The sequence below is a fragment of the Lingula anatina genome, chromosome 7, assembly GCF_051362555.1.
Source record: "Lingula anatina isolate TDL-2025a chromosome 7, LinAna3.0, whole genome shotgun sequence".
NCBI classification, from domain to species: Eukaryota; Metazoa; Brachiopoda; class Lingulata; order Lingulida; family Lingulidae; genus Lingula; species Lingula anatina.
The window spans coordinates 16,706,488-16,723,652 of record NC_141773.1 but is presented as its reverse complement, the minus strand read 5'-3'; the positions used below and the strand labels follow the sequence as shown (position 1 = coordinate 16,723,652).

At 36.1% G+C, this 17,165-nt stretch overlaps 4 protein-coding genes across 6 annotated transcripts in view; 2 read left to right on the top strand and 2 right to left on the bottom strand.

Moving 5' to 3' along the window:
* LOC106179716 (phospholipase D1) overlaps positions 1-14,383 on the bottom strand; it is a 26,968-nt gene extending 12,585 nt beyond the window's left edge. Inside the window, exon 1 of one of the 3 annotated variants that reach the window (XM_087017018.1) lies at positions 14,224-14,383. The gene's annotated coding sequence lies outside the window, so the exon portion shown is untranslated. Of the gene's footprint in view, positions 1-3,307; positions 3,728-14,223 lie in introns of those variants that run through there. The other 2 variants (XM_087017017.1, XM_087017019.1) reach the window with 2 other exon arrangements.
* On the top strand, positions 4,097-6,547 carry LOC106176168 (UDP-glucuronosyltransferase 2C1-like). Its single transcript, XM_013558424.2, has one exon. The coding sequence runs from the start codon at positions 4,626-4,628 to the stop codon at positions 6,222-6,224; it is 1,599 nt and encodes a 532-aa protein (XP_013413878.2). The 5' UTR covers positions 4,097-4,625; the 3' UTR covers positions 6,225-6,547.
* LOC106176169 (UDP-glucuronosyltransferase 2C1) lies at positions 6,617-9,020 on the top strand. The gene has a single exon (XM_024074294.2). The coding sequence runs from the start codon at positions 7,413-7,415 to the stop codon at positions 9,009-9,011; it is 1,599 nt and encodes a 532-aa protein (XP_023930062.2). The 5' UTR covers positions 6,617-7,412; the 3' UTR covers positions 9,012-9,020.
* On the bottom strand, positions 10,235-17,165 carry LOC106176173 (HSPB1-associated protein 1 homolog). Its single transcript, XM_013558430.2, has 7 exons — positions 16,682-17,165; positions 16,241-16,425; positions 15,795-15,931; positions 15,369-15,495; positions 14,904-15,023; positions 14,575-14,682; positions 10,235-14,386 (listed from the first exon to the last, which is right to left on the bottom strand). Exons 1-7 carry the CDS (start codon positions 16,863-16,865, stop codon positions 13,541-13,543), a joined length of 1,707 nt encoding a protein of 568 aa, XP_013413884.2. The 5' UTR covers positions 16,866-17,165; the 3' UTR covers positions 10,235-13,540.

The window sequence follows — 17,165 nt, the reverse complement described above, 5'->3', positions numbered from 1 at the left end:
CACATTATAACCTGCATACACTTCTCTTCAAAATTAGGTTGTGAGACAGTTGAAAAGTTGAACTAAATCAAACCATGCTGAGCCATAAATACAAAAAACAGAACTCGTTTTGCCAAAATGGAGAATTAATTCAGTAAGTTACAATCCATTGTGCCTTAAACTGGTGGATCCATGGTGTTTATATAGGAAAGAGAAGGGAAACAAGGATTTTTTTGTACAATCACAAAAAAGAACATTGTGTACAATTAATATAGCTTACAGAAATGGAATACTTTTAGGTTTATCTCATTTTCCTGGTTTAACTTTTTGGGGGTGGGGTGGGGGTGGGGGTTGTTGTGGGATGGTATGAGGGGTAGGAAGGGGACATTTTAAAGGATCCACCATCACCTTACTGGAGGGGACACAAGCATACTAGTATGTTCATGTTACACACAGTAGGGAGTGTTCCTCATAACATGCCATTAGTTCATTTAACCACCTATCCATTACTGTGTATTCATTATGTGACATTGGCTAAATCTACAAAGACATGTCACTGAGGAAATAAAATTAATGTAAATGGCAATTCTTATCCCATCCCTCTATGTATATACAGCAAGATGCCACATAATATCCTATACAGGTGAGCAAAACTTTACATGATATATGACAAGTAATTTTTTATACAAAATAAACTAATACTGTACTTTGAATGTTATATATTTTAAAAGAAAAATAAACTTTATTTAATGTTGTGCATCACATGTGAATAGCTTTAAAAAACATACAATATATACGTATATATTCTGTAACTTGAACACTGTACATGCAGTAGCACACTTCGGGTGGACATTCTTATTCATAATTCGGGTTACATATCACGTCTAGACATTTTTGTTTAACATAAATTTGCCAGTTACATAAATGCAATATCATTATTAAAAGCTGAGAATCCTTGTTTGCAAGTCACCCTGGATCACTTTCATGCACATCATAATGCTAAGTATACATTCAAAAATAACCCCAAAAAATTATTTTTTTGATTTAAGGTACAAATTAAGCATGTGTCTGCAGAAATTAGACCTTCTTGAATGGCTGATGGCCAAACTGAATGCTATTCTGCCGTAACCTGTTGAGTATCTGCCTTTCTTACACTATAATCTTAGTATATAGGTCTCAATATATGTATATATATCTATCTATTGTTATGGCTGAAGTTGTGCACAAACTTTTTTTTATTTCATAGTTTATAGGTAAATTTTCATCACTTACTCATGAAGAAATTTTTTTCCAGAACAAATCCAAAAAACTGCAATATTTCAATTCAACTTATAACAAAATGTACAAGTTTGATTTTAATAGATTTAATGATTAAAGAAATAATATTCTGCACAACATACCTTTTGGCACAGAGCAAAATATTCCAGTGACATGTAAAATTACCAGTTTACAAACTGCTAATCTATTCAAACATCACACCATCAATTTCTCCTAGCTAAGATCAGAGACCTTTGCCTGTGGTTACGGAAATAATTCTTCTCGCATCACATTCTTCAAAATCGTGTACAAGAATGAAGATTAAGACACATAAGACATAGATTCTAGCTAACAGGTGGTCCTTTTGTGTGTTGACTGGAATGTCTTAGAAGACACCACAATATGAAGATGAGCTGGCTAGATAAAATGTAGGGACTTTCTGTGATCACAGTCAATGATTCTTTTAAACTTTCTCACCCAGAACATGTCAAGTACTCATGGTATCAGTTAAAATTACTGCACTGTGACAGAATATTTCCCTTCCATAGATATCATGATGTGTAAGCAAATGTTTTGGTTACCAATTAATGCCAATAATTCCAATAAAGATTTGTCCTTAATCTTGATGAGTTGAGATTTCAGTTCTTGGTTTTGGTGGGTAAGCAAAACACCCCATGTTAATTAACAGAATGGAAGAAAAATTTAAAATAAGTCAAGCACATGATTGTGTGAGATGTGAAACAGACAGTGTGCATCACTTTTATGAATAGGCATCCCAGCAAACACCCTACCCTCTTCAGTCTACCCTACCTCAGGTATAACATTATATAGGACTTTTGAATTTACTTTTAAAGCCCTGATCGCATTCATAAATATTTCTTTTTTTTAATGCAAAAAGGTAACATATATATTTAAGTTAAAATTACAGAAGCAGAATGCCAAAGTTGACCATGTACAGAGGAATACAATAATGTCAAATATTTGGCATTTAAAACTGGTTTTCGACAAGACCATTATTTTCATCTAACAATACTGGCCTGTTGTCAAAAAACCAGTCCCAAGCAAGGTACGTATGTACATTTTCTATTTTGTCACAAACAACTGTACATGTCTCGCATTACAATCCTACTTAAAAACAATTGATTCACAGGTTTAGTAGGACTTAAGGACAGACCCTCCTTCTCAGCTCACCTGTCAAATGACAACACCTGTGCTAATGTTTACATTAAGAAGATGAACCTGGGTCAAGACATAATTACATTGGATATTTACATGCATGCTAGTCTTAGGTATATGCAGAACAAATTAAAAAGCCTGTTTTCATGCAACATTTCTGTTCTGTAACTTCTTGTATACTGCCTTATACATGGAAATCCATCTTTTATGTTGTTGTTTTTAGCTTTCTTTCTTTAATTCTGAACTTGTTACCTTTGGGGCCCTACACAATTCGGGTATATATTTGCTGCCTTGTGTAGTGCTAAGAGTACAGTTTTTATGGGCATTCAGCTCTAATGTATGTTCACCTTTTCTTTTATGATAGTGACCCTGGGCAACTTTTAATACATTGGCAAAGAGTTCGTCGTTTGCGTCCCTAAAAAATATTTCAGATTGTTTTGAGTTAGTATGACACTCTTGTTTTTGTATGTAGCATATTACATATTTAATTCTTTTAAAGCATCCCCTGCAATTTTAGGTTTTTTAAACAAAAAATTATAACAGTTGGGCTTAGTTCAATGACAGGTACTGTATCACTCGAAACCACTCTGGCAGAACAAGAAAGAATCCCAAGTTCTCAAATATTTCAAAATATGCCACCACAAAGAGAAAGTTTCAATGAGCATTTTGGACTCTACATGCCATAATTGCTTCTTGAGCTTCATAAGTTGATTTTGTAAGCATAAGCTGATGCAGCGCGTATTTTGCAGTATATGTGCAGAATAGTGCCTCTGGGCAGTAAAACAGTTTTACGACCAAGCAGCGATTTGTTTTTACAAAGCCAATATATAACAGAGTGGGGGAAAAATAATATTAACCTTGAGAGTTAGCATAACAATCATCAAACTTCACTCGCCTGTTAGATGGAGATCTCCTAACCTTTCAGTAGTAAATCCACAGTGAATGCACTACAGTCATTGGGCTTGCTGCTCTGTCCCCATACAACATTCCTTTCCCCCAGTGGCTGGCGGGGATCAGCTTAATATCTCTCCCTACCTGCTACAATGCTAGATGTATATCTGGCATAGGAATCACGGTGACCAGGCAGGTTTATTGGGGAGAGGCAGAGGAGAATGATGTTTGTCTACCTTTCCACAACTTCAGAGCAGATTTTAAATTACTTAACATCGCAATCTTTGAATGTTTAACTCAAACTATAATGCAATTCAATTTGAAAAACACATTATCTGGCATTTTTTTAAATTTCCCAAACAAGCTGATGTAGAGAGAATAATGAATGAGCATTTGTTAATACCTATCTCACCAAATCAGAAGTGTTTATTTTATCATCCAAGTCTGTCCACGTGACCAGAGCTGTGCACAAATCTTGTTAACACAATAACTCAGATTGAAGCAACATGTAAACAATTTGCTTCAAACTCACAGGTATTATTCAATGTCCTAAAATGCTAATCAAGTTTAAAAATGGGCATGACCCCATCATTATTATTATTTTTTAATTTCAATAATGGAGGATTTTTTCTAAATTTCAGGCAAAAAAAGTTTTTCAGTCATGTTTCCCGAAATTCATGGAAATCTGCATTAATTTTACATTATGACGAATATTTGCACATGTGATACCTGTTGTAGTGCTTGAGTTTTGAGTCGATAAGTATTGTTTAAAGGTGCCTCACCCTTTAAATGCTAATATTTAAAACTTTCTCAACAAAGACACAGTAGTGCTGGTCACCTTTTTTGGCACTTGAATATGTATAATGTTGTTGTTTTGCTTCAAGCATGATATGATGATCTCTCCTTCCCATAAAATAGGGTATGAAGAAAGAAGTTGTTTTGTTTCTGGAGTAATGGAAAAGCACTGGCAATCTCATGGGAGGGGGGGTGCAGTAGAACATATACCCAATAGTTGTAACAGAAAAACATATACAGTGTATTTATTCAACACATGTAGCACAAAAATTGTGTGGTCACTCATTTGCCATTAAAATGCCAACGCATCAACACAAAGGATGTGAACAAGTCACAAATTTGTGTGATCTACAGAGGTTAACATCAATAAGGGACATTACTATGGGTTACAGACTGAGTTGTTTACACCAGCTGCACATGTACCAGTATCTCTAGTCAGTGAATAGCATTTTTAACTCCTACACCTCCAGTTTGATATCACAGTCATACTTGAGCAACTAGATCTGTTCTTCATTGAGAGGGAAGAGATGATGTGGACCAAACATATCATACCATTGCTGTGCTTTCTTTACTACTACCAATATACCGAAAGTGCAAAATTTTTGGGAATAATTTTTCCACTAAAGGGACAGGTGATAGAGACTCAAACACTTCTCTTGGGTCTAGCTAACAAGGGACATGATGTTTACCTTGTTCTTGGAGAGCATGCTGCTGCAGAACTTCCAGAGGACATGGTGGACAGCAAGGTACAGCTTTTGACTTTCAAAACTAGGTCTGCAGATGTCATGGCATTTGAAAACCCAGACATACAGAAAACTGGATTCATGGCCTTTTTTGAGGATCCAATTGAAAAAATTATCCCGCGCAAACGATTAGCATATGAATTCATGTTAAGGAAAATGTTAATTACTGAGTATACTGAAGATATGTTGAAGGACAGAAAATTCAACCAAAGAATAGAAGATCTGGGAATTGACATGGTAATTCTGTCCAACTGCTTTGCATTATTCCCCACGGCATACCTGCTTCCCTACAAACATAACCTTCGCCATATCACTTTATCTTTTACTCCTTTATCAATATCTGGGATGCCACTTCTACCTTCAGTGATGCCACATCCACTCAGCCCATTTTCAGATGACATGTCATTCTTACAACGAACAGTAAATCTTTTAATATATAAGCTGGATGACTGGATATGGAGCCCTCCAAGAATTCCTGACAGATACTTTATGGAATATTTACCAGGTAAAGCAAAAAAAACTCCAGATGACTTGATGTTGCTGTCTGAATTATTTGTAGTAACAGGAAAGAGCGCGGTCTTGGACTATCCTCAGTTGACTTTGCCTAATGTCATTCTTGCTGGGGGACTTAACACCAGACCTGGAAAACCTCTGACCAGAGAACTGCAGTCTTTCATGGATAAGTACAAGGAAGGCTTGATTGTTGTCTCCTTTGGATCACTGACAACCTACCTTCCTACCCATGTCACTAACAAGATGCTGGAAGCTTTTTCAAAAGTCACACATGGGGTAATTTGGAGATTTACTGGTTCCAAACTAAAGCAGGTTCCTTCAAATGTAAAACTTTTAAAATGGCTTCCACAGAATGATCTCTTGGCCCATCCCAGTACAAAGCTGTTTATAAGCCACTGTGGCAATGGAGGGTCATATGAAGCTCTTTATCATGGCATTCCAATACTTGGGTTCCCTCATTTCTTTGACCAGGTTTACAATGGCAACAGAGCTCATATCAAGGGAATGGCAAAAATCATGAACATTGCAGATTTCACTTCTGAAGAACTTCTGAACAATATCAAGGACATGATTGAGAACCCGACATATATGACTGCAGCGAAAAAGTTATCTGCCATCTATCGTGATCAGCCGGTGACTTCACAACAACTGGCCGCCTCATGGATTGAGCATGTCCTGAAACATGGCGGCTCTTACCTGCGTTCTCCTGGAGCAGGCATGCCGTGGTATCAGTACTACCTTGTGGATGTTGTTATCTTTCTTCTGTGCATTGTAATTACTTTATTGATTCTTGGTATCATTTGTTGTAAATGTCTATGTAAACTACTGTGTAAAAAGGTGAAGGTGCCAGACAAGATTAAAACAAATTGATTCATTGTAGTATGAATACTTTACCTGAAAAAAAAAACTGCTTTAATTTGTACAAATAAATGCTAACTAGTGATGAAAATGAAATTATGTTTTTCTCTAGGAAATTTCTTTTTTTAAAAAAAGAGGTAGTTGAAAAACATTCATAAAGTCTAGAGAGAAGAGATTGGTATCATCGGTTGTAAGCTTAGATTATTCAAATCATAACTTCTGATGAATTTCTCACCGTGTGATATCTATTGTCTTGATTGTTTCACTGATGGACAATCATTACCTGATCATCGATAGTAAACTGGTAATCAGTGTTTGTCTCTTACGTTTCCTTTACCTCTACAAGTCTGGACAATTAAATAAAATACCGGGGGGGTGGGGGGGGGGGAGATAACTTGTTTTAAATCAATGAGCATTAATAGTTGGGCAGTATAACTTACAAGTATACATTGGTAAGCAATTTAAAATACACAAGACCAACAGTTTAATCGTAAAAAATTGATAGAATTAACTTCTTTAGTTAGACTGCACTGCATTAAAAGAAAGGTGTGTGTCAGTATGCATTTCACAGTATCATACCTAAGAACAAATTTTGAGATGAGATGCATAACTTTCCAACCCAGCTGAGAATCATCGCTATCACGTATATAAGGCAAGAGTGGTGTTGTGACTGATACTTCGAAGCGCGTACTGACGCACACCTTGAAAACAGGTAGTGTGGTCCAATATACCAGTGAATTCAGGATCATTCGGTGCCGAGCCAAGTCTGGTAGTTGGGTAGGCCTGAGTAATGGAAAGTACTGGCAATCTCATGTGAGAGGGGGTGGGGGGGGGGCATGTATACCCAATAGTTCTAACATTAAAAGACATATACAGTGTATTTATTCAACACACGTAGCACAAAAATTGTGTGGTTACTCATTTGCCATAAAAATGCCAATGCATCAACACAAAGGATGTAAGCAAGTCACAAATTTGTGTGACGGTGACCTACAGTAGTTAACATCAGTAAAAGACATTACTATGAGTTACAGACTGTGTTGTTTACACAAGTACATGTACCAGTACATGTACCAGTATCTCTGGCAGGTTGAAATGCTGGTCAGTGAATAGCTTTTTAAACTTCTACAGCTTCGGTTTGATATCACAGTGACTGTCATACTGGAGCAACTAGATCTGCTCTTCATTGAGAGGGAAGACATGAAGTGGACCAAACATATCATACCATTGCTGTGCTTTTTTTACTACTACCAATATGCTGAAAGTGCAAAATTTTTGGGAATAATTTTTCCACTAAAGGGACAGGTGATAGAAACTCAAAACCTTCTCTTGGGTCTAGCTGACAGGGGACATGATGTTTACCTTGTTATTGGAGAGCATGTTGCTGCAGAACTTCCAGAGGACATGGTGGACAGCAAGGTACAGCTTTTGACTTTCAAAACTAGGTCTGAAGGTGTCTTGGCATTTGAAAACCCAGACATACAGAAAACTGCATTTATGGCCTTTTTTGAGGATCCAATTGAAAAAATTATCCCGCACAAACGATTAGCATCTGAATTCATGTTAAGAAAAATGATATTTACTGAGTATACTGAAGATATGTTGAAGGACAGAAAATTCAACCAAAGAATAGAAGATCTGGGAATTGACATGGTAATTCTGTCCAACTGCTTATCATTATTCCCAACGGCATACCTGCTTCCTTACAAACATAACCTTCGCCATATCACTTTATCCTTTGCTCCTTTACCAATATCTGGGGTGCCACGTCTACCTTCAGTTATTCCACATCCACTTAGCCCATTTTCAGATGACATGTCATTCTTACAGCGAACATTAAATCTTTTAATATGTGAGCTGGTTGACTGGATATGGAGTACACCAAGAATTCCTGACAGATACTTTACTGAATATTTACCAGGTAAAGCAAGAAAAAGTCCAGGTGACTTGATTTTGCTGTCTGAATTATTTGTAGTAACAGAAAAGAGCGCTGTCTTGGACTACCCTCAGTTGACTTTGCCTAATGTCATTCTTGCTGGGGGAATTAACACCAGACCTGGAAAACCTCTGACCAGAGAACTGCAGTCTTTCATGGATAGTCATGAAGAAGGTGTGATTGTTGTCTCCTTTGGATCATGGACAACCTACCTTCCTACCCATGTCACTAACAAGATGCTGGAAGCTTTTTCTAAAGTCATGTATGGAGTCATCTGGAGATTTACTGGCACCAAACCAGACCAGGTTCCTTCAAATGTAAAACTTTTAAAATGGCTTCCACAGAATGATCTCTTGGCTCATCCCAATACAAAGCTGTTTATAAGCCACTGTGGCAATGGAGGATCATATGATGCTCTTTATCATGGCATTCCAATACTTGGGTTCCCTTTTTTCTATGACCAAGTATACAATGGCAACAGAGCTCGTAACAAGGGAATGGCAAAAATCATGAACATTGCAGATTTCACTTCTGAAGAACTTCTGAACAATATCAAAGACATGATTGAGAACCCAACCTATATGACAGCAGCGAAAAAGTTATCTGCCATTTATCGTGATCAGCCGGTGACTTCACAACAACTCGCTGTCTCATGGATTGAGCATGTCCTGAAACATGGCGGCTCGTACCTGCGTTCTCCTGGAGCAGGCATGCCATGGTATCAGTACTATCTTGTGGATGTTTTTATCTTTCTTCTGTGCATTGTTATTACTGTATTGATTCTTGGTATCATTTGTTGTAAATGTCTATGTAAACTACTGTGTAAAAAGGTGAAAGTGCTAGACAAGATTAAAACAAATTGATTTATTGCAGTATGAATACTTTACCTGAAAAAAAAAACTGTTTTAATTTGTGAAGATGAAATTTTGTTTTTCTCTGTTGAAAAAAAAAAATGAGCCAACTGAAAAATATTGATAAAGTTTAGAGAGGAGAGGGTGGTATCAGTGGTTGTAAGCTTGGATTATTTGAATCACCTCTGATGAATTGCTCCCCATGTGATATCTATTGTCTTGTTTATTTCAGTGATGGGCAATCATTACCTGACTGTCCGGAGCAACTGTTAATCAGTGTTTGTCTCTTATGTTTCCTTTACCTCTACAAGTGTCCACAATTAAATAAATAACTTATTTCAAATTTTATGAGTGTTAACAGCTGCGCATACAGTATAACTTACAAGCATATGTTTCTAAGCATTTTAAAATAATTTATACAAGACCATCAGTTTAAGCTTTAAAATTTTCCCTTTTGATAGAATTAACTTTAACTTAGACAGCATAGCACTAAAAAAACTTTTGCATCCAGTGGTTATTTCATTACATGGTTGAAACCTTATAACTCTTTAAGTCATTACACCCCATTACACCCCCAATGGGTGCATACCATTGCCTTCCTGACCCTTGTGAAAAGAGGGTACACAAGGGCCCAGAAAGCTTGTTATCTGAGCAACCAAATCCAAATTAGCCTCCTAAGCACACCTTTTATCCCCCACCTCATTCATGCCAACATTGGGGCATTGTGTGAGGGTTAAACGCTAGGATCGTGTTACCATGGATTAGTTCACTCTTTTAAGCAGCAGTGAAGAGAGTTATTGCTTTATACTCTTGTCTTCAGTTCTACCCACAGTGAACAGAGCAACTCTACATGCCCACTAAATTTAGATCCAGAGCAAGAATCCTTTTATCATTACTATTTTTTATGGGATCAAAAAGAAATTGACAGGAAATTTCCAGATGATGAGAAAACTTAATCAATATTTATGTTTGCACAATTTGTGCTTATTGAATAGCAACATTTTTCCTCCAAACCTGCTTAACAAAAAGTAAATGAATAAATAAAAAAACTCTAATGTTAACAAAGCTGTGTAGACCCAATTCAATACAGCTAGAAAATAGGTTACCAGCTTCTATATCATTCTTTTTTTATGGTGTCTGAAATTTATCTCCTTTAGGCTAAGTTAACAGTTGTAAATGACTTCCCACTGCCTCTCCCCAAGTCATCAATGTACAGGTACAAGAAAATCCAAAGATCAAAAGAAACATACACCACTTTATTTATCATAACTTAAAGGCCTGAATGATTAAGCTACTATATGCAAAGGAACAATGCCATCTGACATTTATAAATAACAAAACAAATAAACAGAAGGCATTTTTCTGCATAATAATACTTTAATCTGTGAAATGAAAAGAAAAAAAGACAATAGGCATATAATCTATGATTAAATATACTTTCTCTATTTATAAAATCAATATATTTGGTATGTGACAATTGTTGAGAAATGTTATTTAAAAGGACCTTCATGACATCAATATTGGCGAATCTCTGGAGACAATGACATAACTGTAAAAACTTTGTTGTCAAATACATGTACATTTTTACACTGTACTGGTAGTAAAGGTCAAGTGTGAATAATAATAATCTATAAGAATGCACACTCTCCGGTGGCACAAAGAGCACTAGTAGGGACAAATCCGTGTTAAAACATACAAAATGTGTTGAAACGTACAAAATAAAATTATTTCACAATTTCTTTAAAAAAAGAAGTAGAAAAAAGAAATATTACAAATCAAATTTTTTAAATTAAAGCTTTTCAGATATGGAAAATAGAGGCAGTATAAAGTAATCTTCTTGTATTTGTATAATGGAAAATGAGAGAAAGTATCCTCAGCGATCATTTCCTATTTGCTTTTTATGCACGGTGCACCATAACCACAGGCAAGCATACGTGATACTACGACTACAGCACACCTGTGTGCCATATCCATGATACCAATCAAATATATGAGACTGTCTGACTCCCCTACATGAGTTACACAGTCAGTATACCATAAAACACAAGAAGAAGCCGGGTAATGTTATTTGAATGGTCAAGTCACGGTCACTTCCATATGCTGTATAATAAGACAGGAGATGGTCACCACCTTGTAAACTATGGTGTGCCACAGGACCATCACCAGAGTCATTATGCTGTAGTTACTACACCTGAATACAAAGTGGGCCAGTGCTCAGTCATATTATACTAATGTCTGGCTCATCACTTATACTTCCATGTCTGTACTAGAGGGCAAAATGGGCATTAGCATTCAATGAGTATGTGGCATTGGTAAAACCCACAAAAATGTCAGTCCTTTTTTTTTCTTTTTTTGTTTGTTTTTCAATGTGATGCTTGGGTTACCTCAGGTATAACTTCAGAATGAAATAATTTGATTTAAGTCTGACTTTTGAGCAAAAAAAAAAAAAAAAAAATGTACCAGATATGTTCACAAAATTATAAGGAAATAAAAATAAATAATCTTTTAAATAATAATAAATAACCACCATACCAATAAAGTTCCATTACTGATACCTCTTCAACAGTAGCTGTGCTATTCACAAATAGCTAAATTCTCAACCTTCCTGAACCAATTTTAACTCCCACCTCTTGTTTTGAACATTTTGCCCAAAATTCAAATGTCTAAACCATCTTTTCTACAAGGACGAAAAGTGTATCGTTTTCAGTTCAGTGGATATAACATTAGACTTGCCAAAACTATCATTAATCCCAGTATTTACGTCTGCCCAATGACACTAAAATATTTGATAATATATACTTATCATTCCTTCAAGTCAGTCTGAATTCCAGATTCAAGATATCATCAGAATAAAATCAAGATGGTATCATATGCAATGTAAAAGCAATAACATACATCTTCATTTATTTCAAATGCCGTGATATTGGTCTTAACTCAGGTAGTACATGAGTACATGTAGCGTGCAATGACGTGTAGGTTTAAAACAACTCCTCCACCTTCAGGTGACATCTGAGTGTAATTTTTTTTTTTGAAGTATTGGAACAGAACTTGCAAAGGTATTCTTAAAAAGTATGAACTAATAAATAAATAAATAAATAAATAAATAAATAAATAAATTCTTTAGCCTGAGAGTTGGTCATCACTTGAAGACCTAATTGTCTATACTTGATTTTAGACTGATAAATCTGTCAATGTCCTTTTAAATAGATAAGAAGTAAGAAATGGTCTAAACCAGGGATATATTTCTTCATTTTTATAAAACAGGTGCAATATTTCATTTGAATTGGACTCAGCTATTAGTTACTACAAATTTATCTTGTGTCACAGCTGACCGAAAATGTGATCTTCATGATCAAACCCACATTCACTTTTAACTTTTTTTGTGAAGCAGATCCTCATATAGCTGGAGTCAGCTACAGAATTCAGCTCTCTCAGCTGTCCTCAGTGCCTAACAATTTGTTCCAAAAAGTAAAGACAAACCTTCAGTCTTCTAGTTCTTTAATAGACCCAGCCCCAGGTGCTAACATGACACTTCTCTGTATATTATCACAATGAAACTTGGTGACAACGAGCACCATGGTACATGATTTCAATTACACATGACATGTTCTGCTTAGGGAATGACAAACATCAATTATAATGACACATGGCAAGTGATAGGTTCATTATACAGTGCACACCCATGGCCAAAGTGGTAAATGCTGGTAGCTTTATCATATGTTGTTTTGAGGCTAAAATGTTGAATCTTGGTCTTATACAGACATGTAATTTTTTAAAACTTTTCTTTTACTGTAGGGGAGAGACTGAAAGGTGAGATACCAATGTTACAGTAGTTGTGCCAATAGAGACATGAGCTAGGTGTTTTCAACACACTTGGGGAGGTGGGGGGGGGGGGGGGGGGGGTGCACACATCCCACAAAGGAGGAGGTTATAGAAATACTTGTCTTCATTTCAGAAGGACAAGGATATACATTCCCCATGGAAATGATACCATTCATGGTCTTCATCAGAACATGACTGTGTTAGGTGTGCCTTCAATGTAACAATTAATATCTCAACAGCATGCACTGTGAGACAACTACAACCTTTAAGGCTATTAAGTCTTACCATGTGCATAACTTAATGAATATCTAGCAGGCCACTTTTTCTCCTATTTATGAAAAACGTTAGACAAAAGTTTTGACAACAGTTGATCAAACCATAAGTTACATTACACTTCACAGTACTCCCTGTAGCCATGCGTCACAGATTCAATGTGTAACTTGTCTTATCAAATTTGCTAGAATCAGTATCAGAAATAATAATGCAGAGCAAATATTTTAGGGTTTTATTATCATTATTGCAATTATATTTTTTGTCATGCTAGGCCTATATATCACCAACATTATTCACACCAAGCCTTGATAAAGATCCATATTGAATGACAGACTGAAAAGTATTTTTCAAAACTGAACCAACTAACCCCTCTTTATCCTTGAATTTCTATTTCTGAATCATTAAACTTTCAATCCCTTTCTTTATCTTGATTCTTTTCAAAATCATTAAGTACTTTTACTTTTTATGAGATGCTTACAGATTAAAGCTATTGCATCTGGATGTGTTATGGCATTGACAAAATCTTCAGTGGTTACCCTGCTGGCAATTTGTCCTCTTATTTCTCTATCAGCAATGTCCATCCCAGTCCTCACTGACATTTTCTTGTCACACTGTACTTCACTTGTCATGGTAAAACATGCCTTGTCAGTAATACTTTCATCTTTTGTTTCACTTTCCTTTTTAGCCTCAGTCTCACTTTCACTTAAAACACTCTCATTTTCACTCGAACTCTCAAACACTCCATGCTTGATAATTTCCAAATACTCTTCAAATGTTGTTGGTTGCACTAAATGTACATGATCTTTGTATTTTTCCAGTATTTCCATGATGCTTCCATTTATACGTTCTTGAAAATGAGTTCCACAGTCAATACCCATTCCTGGGTGAGTACAAGTACAAGAACTGCCCAAAATAGTTGCAGATTCCTTTATTTCTTTAATATTTCGAGAAGGCAAGGTCTCTCTTTCTGCACTTGTTTTATCTGTGTCACCAGGTCCAGTCAGAGGAAGCTCATTTTCACACTGACACAACTGACCATCCCCTGCCTCTGTCCAAGGTAACCCCAGACCACAGGATACACAAACTGGAGGGGTCTCATCTGCATCACACCCTCTTTTGAATTTCTTACCTTCCAGTGCTTGGTTGACATTTTGTTTTCTTCTATCTAGCTCTGAAGACTTTGTAAACTTTCTCTTGAGCCCCGGGACCCTTGCTGCAGCTGATCTAGATTTAGTGACTTCAACTAACACGTGGTTTAGGTATTGCATGTTCACGGAATGGCCTGACAGTTCCTGTGTAGGTAAAAATCAGTTTTTTTTTTCATACGACAGCATTATTTTTTTTAATTTGAAAAATTGACATGGCACAGATATATGGATATCTAAACACATTTGGTTCATTTCACTTTAAATAATTTATTTCCTTATAATTCTGTTCAAATTACTTATTAAATAACCAAGACTTGAAATAAATGCAATACCTCAGTGGGATTTAACCAGGATGTGGAATCCTCCTCTGTTTGCAGCATTACAGAAGAAACCAGAATTTTTACCACCGCTTCTTCCATTCTGACTTCTGTGTCACTGGGCTGAAATAGAAATAATTATATAAACAAAGAATGATAATAAAATAAGATACGGTTATACTGAATTTGTACCACCACTGGTATACCAGTGAAATACAGTCTTCAGGTCACTATAACCAAACAAACACTTAATGAGAAGGTTTATTTGTACCAGGAATTTATTCTGATTGTCTGGCAAATAACTGACCAATGCTACACTGACCTCACATTGACTGTATACTGACCAGTTCAATCCAGGTGTTGACACTGAGACTGGTGTCCAAAGATTCTACAAAGTGCCACCACTTCTTGGGGACATACAGCACTTCCCCGGGATTTAGTGTTACTATGTAGGGCTGGCAGTTCTGAAATAAAAATATAGCTATATTAAAACTGAATTGGATATTTCTTAGTTAGTGCCACCACTGCTTGGGCACAAGCAACAATTCCCCTGGATTCAGTGCTACTGTTGTAACATAGTAGATACTAATTGAATAGCTATAATAATTTGATATCCATACCACAGTGTTTTCATTGTTTTGGTCAAGTAGCATTATGAGTTCATTGTAATCCCACTGGCATGAAATATTTATTATTTGAAATTTTACTAGTGCTTTAAGATTTTTCCTTCGTAATAGTTCCAATGCTAATACTACAATCATCCTTCATAGCCAATAATTATTGATGCTCTCTTATATTTCACATCTCACCTTGAAATCTCGGAATTTCTTGAGATCTGGGCATTTTATATTGACCAGGCTGAACACACTGGACTCCTCGTATGGCACCCTGGTAGGATAGAGGGCACTGTGAGGGGGGAACAGGAACCACCTTTTCCTGGAATGTACATATATTCATATAGAATGCAAAGGCAGATCTTGGAAGAGACTGTGTTCAACAGATCTGAGCAGTTGTTTGTAAACTGACATGATTGTATGTCCAACACAAGTAGCCTGCACAGTTACTGTAGTATGTTACAGTGCTGTGCATGAAATATCAAAAATATCAAATTTTAAAACTGTATAATGAAACTTGCAAGCTAATACCTAGTGTGCTAATATCAATTTTAGGGACAACTTTAAACTTCTACAAAACATTGTTCTCTGTACATGAAGTTAAAAAAAAATGTTAGCTACCTTCCCTTGATCTGTGCCACAAGATTACAGCCATATGTGTCATAGTGGCAAGGTGTGTGCGCCCCACAGCTGCCCATCCACAGTGTACTCTGAGTGCCATCTCTGTCAGGAAACCCAAACACTTCCCAGCTCACTGCCTGGAAAATTGAAACATAAATCTCAGTTATAGAACAGTTCATATTGCAACACATTTCATTTTTACATAATTCATGTAAGGAGAGTAACCCAAACTGGAACTACTTTCTGGAAGAAGGTAGTCTCTACATGCATTGTTTAACTTTATTGCCTAATTAGATTCTAAAACATACTTTAAATAAATTAAAGAAATAAATTAAATAAATTTAAGAAACTTTATTCTTGATTTTTTTTCATCAACTCTTCTGGGCTATTCAACACTATTTTTCTCCTCCATACCACTTCTTGAAATAATTTAGGTCTTCTCATACCTTCAGCACTTCAGGTTGGTCTGCAAACATTTCAGCCATATATTTATAGTCAGCATAGGCCCAAGTGTTCTTGGAAGAATACTTCAGCAAAGGATTGTTGGCATGGCCTTCTTTTCCCTGGTTTAACCATTCTTGGAAATCTTGCACCGTGGCTTCCTCATAACAGCAGTCTGATTCCCATAGCACTGATAAAATGACAATGTACACCATTAAAATCACAAAAGTCATCAGTGAGCAATTTTAGCCAATGAATAGTTCATTCTCTAAATAGCTGCTGAAGTTGAGATATTGTATTTTCCCTTTTAAAGGGAAGGAGAAATGCTGAAATTATCACAATAAAAAAATTTAACCTACATTCACTGTAAATTTAGTCAATTTTTAATTAATGCATAAGCGCTACATTAATTCGATTACCTTTAAAAGGCATTTACAACTTGTTACCTTTGGAATCCCAAGAATTTGGGCCAATTCTAAACTGTACCACTTTGTCCCCCAGAAGACTGGACAGTGACTTCAAGTCCCAACCACTAGCTGACCACGACCTGGTCATGCCTCTAAACACAGCTGGTTTGGTCAGTCCATTCAACACAAGGTTGAAACATATGTCTGGGGGTATTACAGCCATTGTGATGAGGCAACTTGATTAAAAAAAACATGAAAGCTTTTAGTCGGTTGCTAAACCACGTCAGACACAAATGCGAAAAACTCGTAGTAAAGTTCGTCTGCTACGATTTAAATAAATATGCATGAAAAACAACACATCTGTTTCATAAATCATTAGCTGCAATGAACTTCAAGTGATATTCAACCTTTCCGGAAATTGTGACGTATTTTGAACTTCAGAAACCGTCCAAAAATTACGAACTTTAGTTAGGGATTTGTTGGCTTTTTCATTTTGAAGGAAGCCGCCATTAAAAATCTGTCC

Excerpts from the sequence above, each read along its gene's own strand:
- LOC106176168 (XM_013558424.2), top strand. The coding sequence starts at position 4,626 with ATGATGTGGACCAAACATATCATACCATTGCTGTGCTTTCTTTACTAC.
- LOC106176169 (XM_024074294.2), top strand. The coding sequence starts at position 7,413 with ATGAAGTGGACCAAACATATCATACCATTGCTGTGCTTTTTTTACTAC.
- LOC106176173 (XM_013558430.2), bottom strand. The coding sequence starts at position 16,865 with ATGGCTGTAATACCCCCAGACATATGTTTCAACCTTGTGTTGAATGGA. Across the intron at positions 15,932-16,240 it reads ACCAACCTGAAGTGCTGAAG|GCAGTGAGCTGGGAAGTGTT; the intron begins GTATGAGAAGAC and ends TCAATTTTCCAG. Across the intron at positions 15,024-15,368 it reads AGAAATTCCGAGATTTCAAG|AACTGCCAGCCCTACATAGT; the intron begins GTGAGATGTGAA and ends TTTTTATTTCAG.